Source organism: Zymoseptoria tritici, chromosome 11, assembly GCF_000219625.1.
Source record: "Zymoseptoria tritici IPO323 chromosome 11, whole genome shotgun sequence".
NCBI lineage: Eukaryota > Fungi > Ascomycota > Dothideomycetes > Mycosphaerellales > Mycosphaerellaceae > Zymoseptoria > Zymoseptoria tritici.
This window is the reverse complement of record NC_018208.1, coordinates 194976-210603: the sequence shown is the minus strand read 5'-3', so window position 1 is coordinate 210603 and position 15628 is coordinate 194976. Positions and strand designations below refer to the sequence as shown.

The 15628-nt window shown below is 54.6% G+C and overlaps 6 protein-coding genes across 6 annotated transcripts; 4 read left to right on the top strand and 2 right to left on the bottom strand.

The window, feature by feature from the left end:
- Window positions 1-43: 43 nt before the first annotated feature.
- Window positions 44-950, top strand: MYCGRDRAFT_76646 (uncharacterized protein; the record flags this gene model as incomplete). The annotated part of the gene is made up of 2 exons (XM_003848665.1): window positions 44-95; window positions 145-950. The coding sequence occupies 2 exons, from the start codon at window positions 66-68 to the stop codon at window positions 793-795; spliced, it is 681 nt and encodes a 226-aa protein (XP_003848713.1).
- A 334-nt stretch (window positions 951-1284) lies between these two features.
- Window positions 1285-2164, top strand: MYCGRDRAFT_49284 (uncharacterized protein; the record flags this gene model as incomplete). The annotated part of the gene is made up of 3 exons (XM_003848666.1): window positions 1285-1833; window positions 1890-2035; window positions 2092-2164. The coding sequence occupies 3 exons, from the start codon at window positions 1285-1287 to the stop codon at window positions 2162-2164; spliced, it is 768 nt and encodes a 255-aa protein (XP_003848714.1).
- A 2044-nt stretch (window positions 2165-4208) lies between these two features.
- Window positions 4209-8205, bottom strand: RDR2403 (RNA-directed RNA polymerase; the record flags this gene model as incomplete). The annotated part of the gene is made up of 5 exons (XM_003848229.1): window positions 4209-4671; window positions 4727-5133; window positions 5192-5280; window positions 5408-7518; window positions 7571-8205. The coding sequence occupies 5 exons, from the start codon at window positions 8203-8205 to the stop codon at window positions 4209-4211; spliced, it is 3705 nt and encodes a 1234-aa protein (XP_003848277.1).
- Window positions 8206-8864: 659 nt separating this feature from the next.
- MYCGRDRAFT_49796 (uncharacterized protein) lies at window positions 8865-11439 on the top strand (the record flags this gene model as incomplete). The annotated part of the gene is made up of 4 exons (XM_003848667.1): window positions 8865-8981; window positions 9036-9283; window positions 9345-11245; window positions 11282-11439. The coding sequence occupies 4 exons, from the start codon at window positions 8865-8867 to the stop codon at window positions 11437-11439; spliced, it is 2424 nt and encodes an 807-aa protein (XP_003848715.1).
- Window positions 11440-11926: 487 nt separating this feature from the next.
- Window positions 11927-13051, bottom strand: MYCGRDRAFT_106061 (uncharacterized protein; the record flags this gene model as incomplete). Its single annotated transcript, XM_003848228.1, has 5 exons — window positions 11927-12451; window positions 12515-12575; window positions 12632-12756; window positions 12818-12888; window positions 12953-13051. The coding sequence occupies 5 exons, from the start codon at window positions 13011-13013 to the stop codon at window positions 12410-12412; spliced, it is 360 nt and encodes a 119-aa protein (XP_003848276.1).
- Window positions 13052-13242: 191 nt separating this feature from the next.
- MYCGRDRAFT_106057 (uncharacterized protein) lies at window positions 13243-13700 on the top strand (the record flags this gene model as incomplete). Its single annotated transcript, XM_003848668.1, has 1 exon — window positions 13243-13700. A coding segment is annotated over one exon (411 nt), but the record flags the coding sequence as incomplete, so codon positions are not given.
- Window positions 13701-15628: the final 1928 nt, after the last annotated feature.

Here is a 15628-nt window from a genome sequence, read left to right as displayed (position 1 = left end):
TCAACATAGCGATTCAACCAACCTCACTTCACGACAACAAGGCATTGCTTCCTCTGAACAACATCATGGCGTCCGCCGATCCTGTGAAGGCGATTGTATGTGACATCGTATCTTTGCGAGAGCTTGTCTAACCCATCTTCGCAGCGCCGCAAACCTATATACGACGTCGCATCCGACGAGCCATCAGCACGAGACGTAGCCGCGACCACACCTGCTCCCGCTTCCGGCATTACAAACAAGCCACAAGAGGAAGACAACAACTCATCACAACCACGTAGACCTTCTCCAACCGACCGACTTGCGAGCCAAATCCGAGGAGCCCGTCTCGCGCTCCACGGAGCCGCGGTAAAAGCTGAGGACGGTGTGAACAATGGCATGTCGCGATTCATGGAGGCCGAGCATAGCTTCACTTCGACCGTGGCCTCTCTGGCGCCTCCCAAGCAATCGAACGAGAAGCTTCTGCCTGGTGGCATCTACGTCCTGGTCGCAGCAATGGCTGGCTCAATCATCAGCCGAAATCGCAACATCCTCCTCCGATTCGCAACACCGATCTTGACGGGCGTGACCACAGCGCATTACGTCGTGCCCAGGACGACTGAAAATGTTGGCAACCTGGTCTGGAAGTACGAGGAGAAGTTTCCGGTGGTCAGGGACAATCACTTGCGGATTAGTGAAGGCATCAGGCATTTCGTGGAGACGGGCAAGGCACACAGTCAGATGGGTCTTGCGCAGGCAGAAGAGAAGATACAGGAGGCGAGGGAGAGTGTGCTGGACTACGTGCGGAAGGGTCGGTAAAGCACTGTTGCGAAAAATGATGAGCATGTTAGCCAAGCGGGATGCGTCAGTGTACAGGGAGCGGAGATATGAAGTCCTACGGATAGCTCGAGAAGGCCGTCAAAACCTCAAGTTCGAGTCGCTAAACTTGACGCAGATATTGCGCTATTTTGCCGTCATTCAGTATGCTTCACGAAGCTCGATCTGGGCCGCACGACTTGCCCGTCAGTGGCTCGCAATGTGCATTTTGAGCAGGAGGCCGCAGGTATTGACAACGAAAGGACATTACCATTCACCACCTCACTCTGCTGTGCTTTTAATGCGAAGAATACTGAGCATCCCATCAAATATTGATTGGGTATTTGATGTGCTTGCAGCTCCCGTCTCTTCGCTCCGTTCCACAATCGACGTCACCTCGATCACGTCAACCATTTAATAACATGGCAGCTCTCGCACTTCCATTCAATTCAGACATCTAATTCACCTCACCTCCTGGCAGCATCATCGATCATGCCGTCCAATGTCCTCATCGTCGGAGCAACGCGAGGTCTCGGTTTTGAGCTCGCAAAGCAATACACATCAAATGGTCACCACGTCACAGGCACAGCACGATCAGGGCCGCCGCAAGATGCACCATCTGACATCAAATGGATCAGCAGTGTCGATGTCGCTGAACAATCAGCCGGCAAGACGATAGCAGCAGGACTCAAAAACCAGCAGCAAGACATCGTGATCATTTCAGCTGGCTACTTTGGCAAGGAATCCTTCGACGAGCCTGACTTCGATGCTGAGGTGACCATGTACAAGACATCTGCTATTGGGCCTGTCTTCATCACGCATGCCTTGGAGAAAGCCGGTCTGCTGAAGAAGGGCACCAAATTGATCCTCGTGTCGTCGGAAGCTGGCTCGATCACGTTACGGCACGAGAGCGAAGGCGGCGGCATGTACGGACACCACGCCTCCAAAGCCGCCTTGAACATGGTTGGAAAACTCCTCAGTTTCGATTTGAAGGACAAGGGCGTTGCAGTCGGTCTTGTGCATCCTGCCTTCATGCGCACGGTGAGGCGTCATATCTACGTTATGCTTGCTTATTCTGCTAGCTCACACTGTGATAGGAGATGACTCGTGGCGTTGGCTTTGACAAGTTTTGGGACGACGGGGGAGCCGTGACTCCAGACGTGAGCGCCAAGTCGTTGGTAGACTGGATTGAGACTTTTGACATCCGCCAAACAGGAGAGTACTGGGCACCACGAGGAGCTGGGTATGAAGAGCGCTTTCCCAACTCATTTTTGCTCTCATCGCTGACATTTCATATAGCGACATTGGTACTGCAGAGCCTACCATCGGGCCCAAGGACAAGTTACCCACACCTCTGCAGCTTCCGTGGTAGATCAGATGGCAAAGTGATTCTTCGCCTGATGACGGCGATCGCGTGCAGCTCCATTCGCGAGGATGAATCGCAGTTACCTTCTCGATGCAAGATCCACGAACCGAAACCATTTGATGTTGACCAGCAGAGCGCAGCTTTTTCGATCACTTCACTTCACTTCCTTTGGGTCTTGGCGTTCCCGCTAGGGAAGCAGCTGAAACACAAAATTGACAATACCAACAATTGGCTCGTGAACGCCTTTGCTGCAACTTATTGTGAGGAAAATCACAATACCAGCGCAAATTGACAATGCTAAGTTTTTGGCTTGTGTCTTCGACTATGAGTATGAGGTGGCGCTCTCTTTCCCTCTCTCCTCTCTCCTCTTCAACATTCCCAACACGACAATCACTCATCATTGAAGCTGGCCTTCGACTTCCATTTTCCAATCGAATCTCAAGCAACGACTCCTCTACTTCGCATACAATGGCAGTCCCTCGACCACCACTCAAACAGTTCGTCTCTCTCAAAGAGATCGAGCTATGCAACACATCCAATTCCAATCCCTACACACGCACACTTCCGGACGACTGGATCTTTCCAAACGAGATGATGGAGAATCCTCACACTTGGCCCGTTCTTTCTCCCACTTCCATCTTGTTCTGGAATGACAACGGCGAGGAAGAAATGATTCAAATTCCAGCTGCACCGTCCTCTCCTCGTCCTCTCTCGGAGTACAGTCTAGTGCAGACTCCGGCTTTCCCTCCAATCCCACGCCAGGTCTTCATGCAGCCTCCACCTCCCCCTCGGCGTACGCAGCGAGAACTCATGCCGCCTCCGCCTCCTGGTCCCATCAAACGCAATGAAAGCAACAATATTCCCACGAATGATGGCCCAGTCGCCGAATCCAGCGCTCGAAAATCGTCTCAACCTGGCTCGATGCTACCTCCGCCTCCCGGTCCTATCAAACGTCCTCGACCGTCCGGCTCCGCTCCCCTTGGCGAAGTCGGCCGTTCTCGCGCAAAGAGCGCCTCGCAATCTCCCCCGAAGCGAACGATTTCCCCCGGAAGGATGACCGAGCGACAACAGCTGGCAAGGGCCAAACAGGCCTCTCTCGAAGAAGCTGCCGCCCTCCGTGCCACCAATGGCAACGACATGCCTCCAACCTGGACTCAGAGCGACGAAGACGAAGACGACATGCCTCTGAAGTCGCGCCGCCGCCGCAAGGCAACCTCACCGCCTCTCTCCGCCTCCCCACCTCCCCGCCCTGCCGCTTCGCGGAAACGCAAGCCGTCAGTATCGCTCGACGAAGAGGAAGTCGATTTCAAGCCTCTCCGTGCCGATGACTCCGACGATGGCAGCGACTACGAGGCTGCGCCCTCCAAAAAGCGGCGCCGCAAGGAGACGAATCTCGGAAATTCCTCCCGTTCTGCCGGGCCGGCCTCGACCGCAACGCCGAGAACTGCGACCACAGCTCGCCCTCCCAACCCTCCCGGCCCTCCTCCCAGCGCGGTCTACGCCGACGGCACGGCGCCCATCCCTGCTGCGATCCAGACTCTCGCGCAGCAAATTCGGGACATTGCAGCAACTGGTTCGCACCCCAGGGGATTCCCGCAGAGAACCAAGTTGCGTGCCATGCCGTCGGGTATCAGGGATTTGGATCGCAGGTATGGGTATTTGTTGGCGAGGTCGGACTTGTATGCGTGGTATGGGGATACGAGATTGTTTGGGCGGGATTGGTGGATTCATTTAGTGGGAAGTGGCAACTGAAGAAGTGAAATGGTGCGAGCCGGCGTCTCGTGTTGGTTTGAGGCGAAAGCAGCGTTGGACGGGTACCGGTAAACTGTCAAGTCCGCGTGCATGAATGGATATTGAGGAAGAAACATCACAAATGCGGGAAGAACTTGTATTCTTGAGCGTCATACTTCGTCTCTCGTTACGGCGTGAATCATGCAGATAAGTAGCTCAAAGCACTTCTCATGAGCTCTTCTACTTCGTTGCTCCCTTGCTCTGATCCATCTCAGTTCTCCGCCGTCCTCTTCTAACTTCTCAGGACACGACCCCCTTCTCAAACCCGCGGTAGACCCGACAGGCTGCCAAACGTAGTGACCCGGTACCTGTCTAGCTCCCTCAAGCACACTCCCGCTGCAACATACTCAAAGCTGTTGAGTTCTCCTACTTTCCGATCCTTGTAACCCGACTCATTCACCGCGACCTCCAGACAAGCCAGCGCACGCGGGAGTGCTTCGAGTTCACGCTCATCGTAGTGCTCATCATCCTCCAACGTCATGAGCTCGTCCATGTACTCCGCGTCCTTCATCGCCTCATCTCCCTTGGTGATGCGTACGATGGTGTGTTCGACCACCGTGGCGAAGCGTTCACGCATGGTCTTTGCGAGGTCACGGAGGGTGTTTCCTTGAGGTCCGGCGACGCGGCCGAGGATTTGCCCAGCGAAGACTTCGATTTCGGACAGTGGTGAGTGTGGCGAGGGCTCGTAGTCGACAAGAAGGTTGGCGAGGGCGTCGTCGTAGCTGGGAGGAAGTGTTAGCTGTGAGACGGAACGCGAAATCAAAGGGTGAAGCTTACCATGCCCGGATATTGCGAGCCAGCGTGCGGTGATGCCCGTACAGCACGCCGTATTGATCGGCCCAGCGCTGTGCGTATTCAAGCACAGTCTCCATAAGTTCTTGTCCATTGTCGCGAGGGTAGGCCGCACGATCAACCTGCATCTTGTCGATGAACTGCCGCTCATCGATCGCTCGGAATAGATGCCCAAGCGCCTTGTCGGACCGGTAGAAGCGATAACTTCGCCGCTCGGTATCGATACCCTCGAAAGCGACGTCCTCGTCCTCATCCTCGTCCTCAAACGCGATGTAGCCTTGCTCGGAGACGATGACTCGAGGGCTGGGTGCCATGAAGTCTGGCTTGCATCTGTCGTATCTGGGCATTTGTGCCAGATTGACTGGGATGCCTGTCTTCGAGAAGTCAACGGCCTGTGATGGAAATGGTCAGCAAGATGTCTAACGGGCCACGCTAATACATTATACACACAGTGGAAGCCATGGCAGATAGCTTGATGCAGTCCGGATCAAGCACGCCTCTCTCGCGCTGATCTGCAATTTGCAGATGTGCGGTGCAGACTAAACAGAAGGGCGGAAGGTCAGCGAAGTTTCGGGTCCAAGGCATGAGAGGCGGACTGAGACCTGCTAGCATGCACGAGAAGGAGTCTCGGACCGCTGCAGGCCTTCTACCCTTCGCTTTACTTACTCATGCCCAATTGATCACTCTCCATAAACTTCACGAAGAAGTCAGACATGTCCTTCCGATTGACATCTCGGTCCAGCTCCTCTGTCGGAACCTTGGGATAATCGGCCGCATCGTATGTGACCTCAGGCACCAGCTGAGGCAGCCAGATAACGTTGTAGATGTCGCCATCGAGATCACCCCCACTAAGCATGCTGGGCAGATCCCGGTCTCCATGCTGGCTGAAGACCACAACGTTGGAGAGTTGTCTCAGTGGAGAGCCTTGAGGAACGTCGACGGCGTTCACGATCTGGACGTCGCCAGGGTGCATGGCTGGCGATCGGGTCACAATGACATTGTTGCGGACTAAAACCGACCTTCCTCCTAAAGGGGCCTTCTCGGTGACGACGAAAATCTCGTTGGCCTTGAGCACACCAGTTTCGTCCATGATGCCGTAGAGCGTGACACCATCATCGATGGGAATGCGGCCACGGTACTTGATGTCGCGGAGCTTCGACACCACCGACATCTCCACCACGTTGTAGAGAAACGGATCGTGACGGTAGTCGAGACCCATCTGTCCCAAATATCGGATCAGCGAAGGTACTCGTGCAGCCTTTGTGCACTCTGTTTCGTCAAGGAAGTTCGCCGTGTTGATCGCTGAGTGTGTCATCCGACGCAACTTGTCCACGGACTTCTGCTGCAGATCCATGAACACGCTCAGCGGGATGCCCAAGTCTTCGAATATTTTTGTGAACTGGCGGTTGAGAATCATGGGCAATGGTCGAAATGCTGCGCCACATATCTCCAAGTCCCACGTAGTCTCGGTTTGGAACTTCCGCATGGACTTGCGCAAGGCCAGACACTTGCCTCGTAAGCGGGTGTCCAGTGAAACCATTCCTTTGCAGCCCTGGAAACGAATTTGCAAGATGGTCGGCTTGAGCAGCCGCCTCGTGCCATAGACACGCCAGACGCTTTGCAGGAGCTCCATTGAGATGATGCCGACGCCATCGCTGAAGGTTCGGCCATTGCGTTCCACATCGTTCAGCCAGTACACTTGCTCCGGCCGGAGCTCGACCGATGTATTAGTGTCTGTGAAGTTCTGACCAATCCGTGCAGCGCACTTCGCGGGTGTTCTGATCATTTTGAATTCGCCAAGATCCTGAAGGACGTGATCTGCGTATCGCAAGCTTCCGTTGAAGACAAATGGAGCCATAAACCAGCAGGATTGACTTCGAAGCGAGGAATGAGAAAAGCCGAGGAATGAGAATGCACGACCAGAGATGAGGATACTGCTGTCCAGGACTGTCTTGAAACGGCCGTGATAGACCCGGTGCAGATCGGTGCGAGGGTCGTAACGAACTGTTGCTCCATCTTCGTCCCGGAACTCCACTCGCAGGAAGAAATCAGTATACTTGGCATAACGACGGAGGACGCGGTTGGTCGGTTCTGGCTCTGGACCCTCGAGGCGGAGACCTGTCGGCATGACCACGACTTTGTGCACCAGGTTGATGTGGGTGTGGCGGCGAGTGAGCTCGTACGGATTGTCGGGTGCATACTCATCGTAGCTTGATGCGAAGTCGCCGAGCTGTTCTTCGAGCGAGCCGACGGTGAAGTCGTGTGCCTGCGTTCCAGGACCAGGAAAGGGGACATCTCGCGACAAGCGCCTAAGGGCAGCGCAGACCGGATCGTCGCCGTACGTATCATAAAGGATCGAGATCTTGGGAAGCAGCTTTATCACGGTCAGTGGTGGCAGGTATCCATTCCTCGCCAGTCTTTCAATCTGGTAGTGCACCGTGAAAGGTTTTCGGGGCCACGTCCCGCGTGTCAACTCGTGAGAGAGCCGGATGAAGTTGTCCTCGAGAAAGTCTTTCGGATATGTGGTCTTTGTCTTGAGCGCTTGCACAGAGCACATTTTCGCATTTTTCGCCAACAGCTTGCGAAGGTCGGGTAGTTTCCTCGCATCTTCGAGCACAAAACGGTATGCCCAGCAAGTGCCAGCGACTTTCTGGTGGACGTTGTTGATTCCAGAAAGACGAATCTTCTTCGGTGGCCGCGGTTTCTGTGCTCTGGGTCCGAGCAGAAGCGCAGTCATCTGCGCAGCGAGCTCGTCGAAGGCAGGAACTTCGTAAATCCTATCAAAAAAGTCAGTGATCGGCCAAGACCATGTGCAGAGAATCGACTCACTTTGGCGCCTTGTTCAAATTGAAGGTGATCGAAGGCTCTTCGTAGGTCCCAACGACAATGTCGATGCAGTCGCTTGGGTGGTAGCTGAAATCGATCCGGCATTGATCCGAGCCGTCAGGACCGAGCAGGATGACGGCCTCCTTGGAACCCACCACTATACGTCCTGGCCGATTGTCGGTAAACTCGCTGACGAACACGAGCTGCGCATTCTGTCCGCCAACTTTGACGTACTCCCAACGTCCGCACTGGAGAGTGATGCCAGGGAATGAGGCCGAGGCTTGGCCTTTGGTTCCAGGAAGACACTCCACGGCCGACGGCTGGCTTTTCTGAGGAGTGTCGGCGAGAGACTTCAAAGCCCAAGGGCTCACCTCGTTCTTGCTCCGGCTGACGATGATATATTTGCCGCCCCAGTGAAGACGTGGCTGCCCGCGTCGAGGGTGTTGTGTCCGCCCATACCTGTCGAGGAACACTTGCGCAGCGGCAACGTCAAGTACAGTAATGTTGGCGAGAGGTTTGTCGCCCAACTTCTCGGCATGGAACTTCTTGATGCCGCAGTCCGAGAAGACATTGCGAAAGAAGTCCTCGATGTGCCGGCGGGTGGCGTGGTCGGGCACATTTTGGACGAAGATGTCCATCGTGGAGGATGGCGATTTTTGTTGATGCTGCATGCAGCGAGGATGGAGGAGTAAGATGCAACTCACATGAAAGTTGAAGGTTGGAAAGAGGTCCAAGACGAGATCCCCACTACAAACGCAGCAAGGCAGGGGTCGTGTCACACGAGATGTTGAACGCTGCACGTGACGGTCGAGGCGCCAGCGAGGTTGCATGACTATGAAGGGCATTATCCGGGCTCGTGGGTGAATATGCGCGCGTTGACGGCAAAGGTTGACATCTCCCTACCTTGAATTGCTCTTTGGTGCTGGAGGAAGGAGCCGCGGATTCAGACTTCGAGAGAGACTCACGCTCCGCTGTCATAGCACTCACCGGCTCGTCAAAAGGACGAGCACTCGGGTCCTCGCAGGCGCTCTCGTAGGATCTGGTATTATGCCTCAAAGGTGACACGTCTTGAACCTGACGTTGTCGCGTTCACGTCGTGAGACACAATAGTTCTAGTGGAGTTCGCTTGCTGTCCAATCAAATAGAACTACAGCGGCATTGACGCTTGTCGAGCGCGAGACGACATCTGGCACGAAACTCGGCCAGCTCATGTCAATATTTGGCAGATACATGTACGAGAAACTGGATTAAACGACATGATACAACCCGCTCGACTGATCTGAACTACTCTTCGACAATGGACACCCGTGTTCAGGACTACTTGGACGACAAGCTGCAATCCGCAGCTGATCTCGACTCGCTCGATTCGTTGTTGGAGAATGTCAGAGAGCAGCAGCTGCTTCTCAAGCAGCAGGTGAGTAATGGAGGCTCTCCTGAGAGTAACGTCGAAGACTGACAAAATGCAAAGCTCGACGATGCCCGCAGAGACCACGCCGAGACGAGACATCGAGCCGAAAAGACCACGCAATCCATCCACCACAAAGCCACGGCTTTCCAACAGGAGCAACAGGACATCGATCGTCGTCTACTCATCGTTACCCAATCCGAGACCAGCGACGATGCTGTGCAGAAGTTTGAGAAGAGCATGGAGAGACTGCGGAAATTGGACATGGCCGCAGGATACGTGGAGCTGTTGAAAGAGGTGGACAATCTGAGGTATGTGGATTGTCATGTTGTGGTGCAGGATATTAGGTGGAAACTGATACTCCGTGAACAGATCAGAATGCGTCGCACAACTGGGCAAGTCTGACGATCTTGCACTGGAACCGTACCGAAGATTACAGCAACTCGTGGCCAGCCTGCGACCTCTGCAAGAAGCTGCTGAAGGCGCGGCACCCCATCTGCTCGACCACATCGTTTCCAGCGTTCAGCAACTCCGGCGGACGATCCAGACATCTTTCTCGGAGGACCTCGAGAAGACACTAAAGAAGATGAATTGGCCAAAGCCCAGCGCAACCGTCCCACTGGCGCTCCAGCAAGAGTGGGTTGTAAACATTGGCCGACTATTGGACTTGCAAAAACATGATCTTGAGGACCGAGAGCACAACATTCGTCGCAGTCCCGAGAACGAGCCTCCTGTACTTCTTCCTCTTGAAGTTCTGGTTCTGCCACTCTCACAGCGCTTCACTTACCACTTCTCCGGAGACAAGCCCACGAATCGTACTGACAAGCCGGAGTACTTCCTAACACATACGCTCGATCTTATCTCCACATACTCCGATTTCATCCAAAACAGCGTGCAGCCGATCTTGTTGCGGCACTTTCGAAAGTCAGAGCTTGCCTTCACGCCGGCGTATATTGACGCAACCACTGCGTTCATTACCGCGCTCGTACCAATGCTCAAGTCCAAGATCACCAGTTTCGCCTCACAGGTAGCCAACCAGCCGCCTTTGTTGAGCCATCTCGTTCAGGAGGTAATACAATTCGACACCACCCTGCAAGAGTCTTACGACTACACACCCAGTTCGCCTTCCATCCCCTGGCGTGGCCTGTCATTCTATCTCCTAGACGCCAACGGCTACTTTCAGCCCTGGCTGTCCGCCGAGAAAGACTTTGCTCTCTCCCGCTACCACGCCATTGTCGAATCTGCCGAAGCCGGCGAGCTCGACTTTGACGCCGTCAGCGCAGATGCTACCAAACCAACCCGAGCCGCGATTCGTGTCAACGACCTGCTTGAAACCATCACCGAACGCTATCGCAACCTCTCCAGCTTTAGTCAAAAGGTTCGATTCCTCATCGACATTCAAATCGAAATCTTCGATCGCTACCACCGTCGACTACAATCCGGCCTGGAAGCCTACCTCGGCATGACTTCCACAGTCGGACGCACGATGCACGGCCTGACGAAAGAGCAGCTCGCCGAACTGCAAGGCGTGCGCGGCCTTGACCGTATCTGCCGCGTCTTTGGCTCCGCTGATTACCTCGAACGTGCCATGCGGGACTGGAGCGACGACGTCTTCTTCCTTGAGTTATGGGTGGAGCTGGAATATCGCTCGAAGAACGCCATCGGGCAGAACATCGGTAGCTGGCAGGAGGTGCAGCAAAAGACCAGCTCCGCGCTCGGCGTCTCGGATACCGATGGCACTCTACAAGGTGCCCTCTTCGATGAGACCGCAGCCAGCTACCAACGACTTCGAGTTCGCAGCGAGTCAATCCTCGTCGACACAATGACCTACGATATCCGCCAGGCTCTCAAGTCTTATGCGAGCATCTCCACTTGGTCTTCGCTCACCTCCTCGCACTCTAACTCCGTCTCCCCCGAACTGGACCCGACACTCACCATACTAGCGGACTACTTCGCCTTCCTACGTCGCGCGCTCGGCAAAGCACCCTTGCGACGGATCGGTCGGCAAATCTGTCATCTCATACAGACCTACGTCTGGGATCATCTGCTCCACGGCTCGAGGACGACATTCTCCACAGCCGGCGCCACGCAGCTCACGACCGACATGAGAGCGGTTTGTGCTGGCATCGACAAGTACGTTGGCAATGGGCAGGCGCGGGTTGGGATGCGGAAACTGTTGGAAGGTATCACGTTGCTCAGTCTACCTGTTCGCGGCGAGATCGCTCGCAAGCAGACTGCTAAGTCGACTGACTCTAATGGCGATGATGAGGCGAGTGCGTGGGGTGGGGAGGAGGATGGAGAAGGAGAAGTGGCTCAGGGGAAGCAGATGAGTCTGTTCCAGGCTGAGAGATTGGTGTTCATGGACAATGAGGGTGCGAGATATGCGTTGGAGCAACTTGGACTGGAGACTTTGAGCGAAGCGGAGGCGAGGACTGTGCTGGGAAAGAGGGTGGAAGTTGGGAGTTAGACGTGACATGTTTGGTACAGAGTTGGCGATCGTTTAGGCCTTGAAAGCCTTCTCCGCATTAACGAGAGCACTCGGGCAATTGTCCTCAACGCAAACAGGTAAACGGATCAAGTCTCCCTGAAGCTTACTCACGAGAAGCAACTTGATATTTTGGTCTGATCACGTCATCTTCGTTCTTTGTCGAAATCTACCGTGTTCGCTAGCCGAATGATATGCTAGCCTCACCTGGAGCATCGCTCAACTCGACGGCGCTCTGTTGATCCGAAACCTCACGGCGGGGTTTCGACGTGCGAGTTAGCCAACATGGTGGACCACCGTGACGTGGCACGACGCTTACAACCAAGACATGAATGGAGAAACAAGGAGCGTTACATCGATACGAGGTCGATATGAGTGACGTTGCGCAAGACATGGGTCGGGAAAGGGGGACATGACCAGTACACTCGCTTGCTAGCCGTACGCAAGAATCTGGAGATGCATGAACTGCTGGGGATCCTACCGGTCCGAAGTCCCCATTGCAGTCGTAACCGTGACGGGGCGACATTTGCATTGACCCTAGGATCTACCACGTGCTAGTCTTGCCAAAAAATACCGCAGCGGGTGGAGCGGGCAGTGCTGCCGGATTGCGTGGCCCGAACGATAACCATTGAAGGGTCCAGAGCTAGTAGCAATAGGCTGAACTGAGCTGCATGTCCAACCCGGTGCCTGATAGACGATTCCGCTGTCCGGACTAGGAGCGTGAAGATCAGGGTCCACGGTCCCTAGCGAAGCCGGTCCAGATGGGAGGCGACCGATAGAATACTGCCGGGATGTGTCGGGTCCGAACTTCACACGGCCATACTCGAGCTGCATGTCTCGAACACTCCGTGATGGTGGTATCAGCGGGCTGAAGTATGGAAACCCAAGCCGCGATCCGCGATTGGACGTGTGTGTCTCCCATCCACGTCTCGATTGCTGTAGCTGCGCGCCTCTATGGCTGTGCTGGCTGCATTTGGTTCTGCAGCTGCATGATCTAGCAGGTCACACGTCAGCATACTGTAAAAATAACCAGACGGTGGGCGGAGGGTTTACTGACCTGCATCTTCTTCCCCTCACTCTTCTCCTGGATACCCTTGATGCTCTCCTCGATTCTTTTGCTGCCGAACGGGTCAATTGGATGGAAGCGAGGCCACAGCGAGTCTCGAATACGCACATTTCCTTCTCAATGTACTCCAGTCTTCCCTCCACCGTGCTCTTCGCCTCGGAGGTCTCCTGCTTCAGCAGCACAGGGCCGACGAGCTTGTAGATCTTTGCATCATCGTCGAGATCTTTGAACTCCTGCGGAACGGGTGAGTGGATCTCTTCCGTGCTTCAGGGATCTCGATACAGCCGAACACACCTTCTTCACACTTGCATTCTCCTGTTGCTGGGATTCGAGCTTTTGCCGAGCGGAGATCAGGGTGGTGAGCTCTGGGGTGGGTAAGTTTGTGAGTAATTGGTTGAAAAGTGTCAGCTGAAGTGTGGATGGACTTGCCGGTCTGCAAACCTTGATACTCGTCGGTCAGGGATTGCATGTGTGCTCGTTGGTCGGCCATGGCGCGATTCAGACAGACTGGCAGCACTTTCAGAGCAGGCCCGGGGATCCGATGGAGTTGATAAAAGCTCACATGTCAAAGTCAATTGTGGTTTGGCCAAAGGGTCGACCCGGATCTAAGCCAGATATGGTTAGAGCCTGGATGGTTGCTTTCCCGCTGCCACTTCCCTCGTTCGACTCGGCCGTAGCTCCGCTTGACAATGCACTCGCCAATCCATGAGAACACCTGCATCACCATGCCATAGCCCCCAACTCGGCCGATCGAGCAATGAAATCATGCAAGCGGATGCGTCTCCCTGCTCAATGCATAAGCACTCAGCGACGATTCTTCATGGCGAGAGAGCGATTTCTCGGAGATTCGACGTTCCGTGGTATTGGCGTAGTCCGCATGTCTCGACCTGCAAAGAGACCTTCCCGCCGCGGGACGATTCTGCTGGTGCGCATACACGGCGGAGAATGCAGAAGGTGTCGCGAGGAGCGCTTGCGGCCGGCCTGAACAGTCGATGGCAGAACGGCACCGAGAGCCAGACTACGGCCAGGACTCCGACGAACGGCTTGGAAGGTTCGATACTGTCCCTCGCCCGCCTGCAAATATCAAATTGTACACCGAGAGGCGAGTTCCCGAAAAGGCTACATCCAGCCGAATCGTCAGCAAAGTGCAGTGATCCCAAGCGCACAGCTACAAGGCTGTTTCGATCGGAGTTGGGATCTATGCAGGCCGACCCCAGCGTTCCTGGGTAGGTAAGCGAAACCATCCCCTCGGTGAACACCTCCCGTCACCATGCATACCTGACGTGAGTCCCGAGAACGTTACCAGCACTTTTCTTTTAATGGTGTGGACTATTCCGCTCGATTCCCAAATCCTCCGTCTGCTCAGAACACTCCCTTCAAATCGCCGCGGATCACGAACATCAGCCAAATCATTGCCATGGCCAAACATCCTTGTGTATTCGAATTTCGAAGATCGCTTGCTCGCTTCGAGGCCGCACGGATCGAGTCGTTACGGGAAGACAACGGCCGTAAAGAATCCGCGAGCCCGACAACAAGCGGTTCACGATCTTTCAGCGCTTCCTCGCAAGCCTCATCGAATGATCTTACTACAACCGCCGAACCAGCCGCGGGAAATGGCACCAAAAGCGTTGCGAGGCCGATTGAGACCCGCTCGCCAATCTATACTACGAAATCCTCCGAGACACAAAGCTCACCGAGCACATCCCCACGGACGATACCACTCATACGACGTGATTCAGAGCGGAGGCTCGGAAAGGATGGACAGGTCAGTCCATCCCAGCCAAGCCTTCGGGAAGTCTCTGACTCTCGGTAGATCTACCACAATTGCTGGAGCTGCGGTTTTCCATTTCAGTCTCAACACGACCGCGACTACTCCAACGCTGGCTGTTCCGACTGTGGTGCTCTCGACGAAGAGATGGCCACTACCTCTCATGGGCAACGAGACGATGAGGCTCCAAGCCGCCGATATCACGTTATGATTGGGAATGCAGCTGGTGCTTCGGGTCATGCTTGAGCCTTTGGCACAGAGTTCAATCTCGATTAATGCGATCGTTTCTTTCATTAAGTACACGCTTCTTGGGAGTCTGATGTTGGAGGGAGCGCGATTCATATTTGGTTCTGATGGGTTTTGGAAAGGCCGGACTTCTTGCCAAGGACCCGGCTGGCACTGATTGAACCTGTCTGGCATGACGAGACTCGGATGGCACGGATGAGACCATACGGATGCACGGACGATGCGAACAGATGCATCTCGCTATTCAGGGGGCTCAATGAAGACACCCTGCGCATGACTGTGACCGTCGTGGTGCTAGCCGGCCATGCATGTACGAGGAGCACGAGTGAACGAACAATATTCAATTACAATGTCCGTTTCGACGACTGCACTCCATGGCCTGTCTTGAATGAGAACGCACAACTTCCATCTGATCGACTGAGACTGCGCAATTTGAGTAGGAGAGCACAGATTTGTTCGACAAGATGTTTCTGAAGCAGAACTCGATGGGTGCTTGGCCTCGCCGCAGAGTGGCTGAATCTCACTTGCCAATAACGATGACGAGCTGCGCGTTCCTTGACCGCTTGAAGTTGTTGGCAGTACACGCACACTCCCTACTGCATCTATCCCATCGACGACGTTGACTGTGCGACATGTCTCAGAGTCGTTTGGACGGCCAACATTTTGTCGACTTTGCCCTTTTTGATCCTCACTCTCACCCTGGTTATCAAACCAAACTCAAGCCGCGGTCCTTTCACCCCATGACGGAGTCAGTAACAGACTATGCATGGCGCACAGTCTTCCAGTGCACCGTGGTAATGCTCCTGTCTTTTCTGCGACAAAACAATGTTCAGCTGGCAGACCGGCGAGGTGCGGCGTTTGCCACGGATACCTACATAAAATCGAAACGAGCAGTGCAGTAGTCAACCTCCTGATTCGGGAACTTGCTTGATGTTACTAACAAAGAATGTCTCCAAGGTACGCATCCTCTAACCCAAGCGGTCTTCTCCTTAGTGGGTTGGATCTTGGTCGACATCGTCACCTCCTCAATCGTCTCCAGGGCAATTGTTCCGACGTCTCGGCCGAAAGATCACAAGGACACCTCGTGCCGA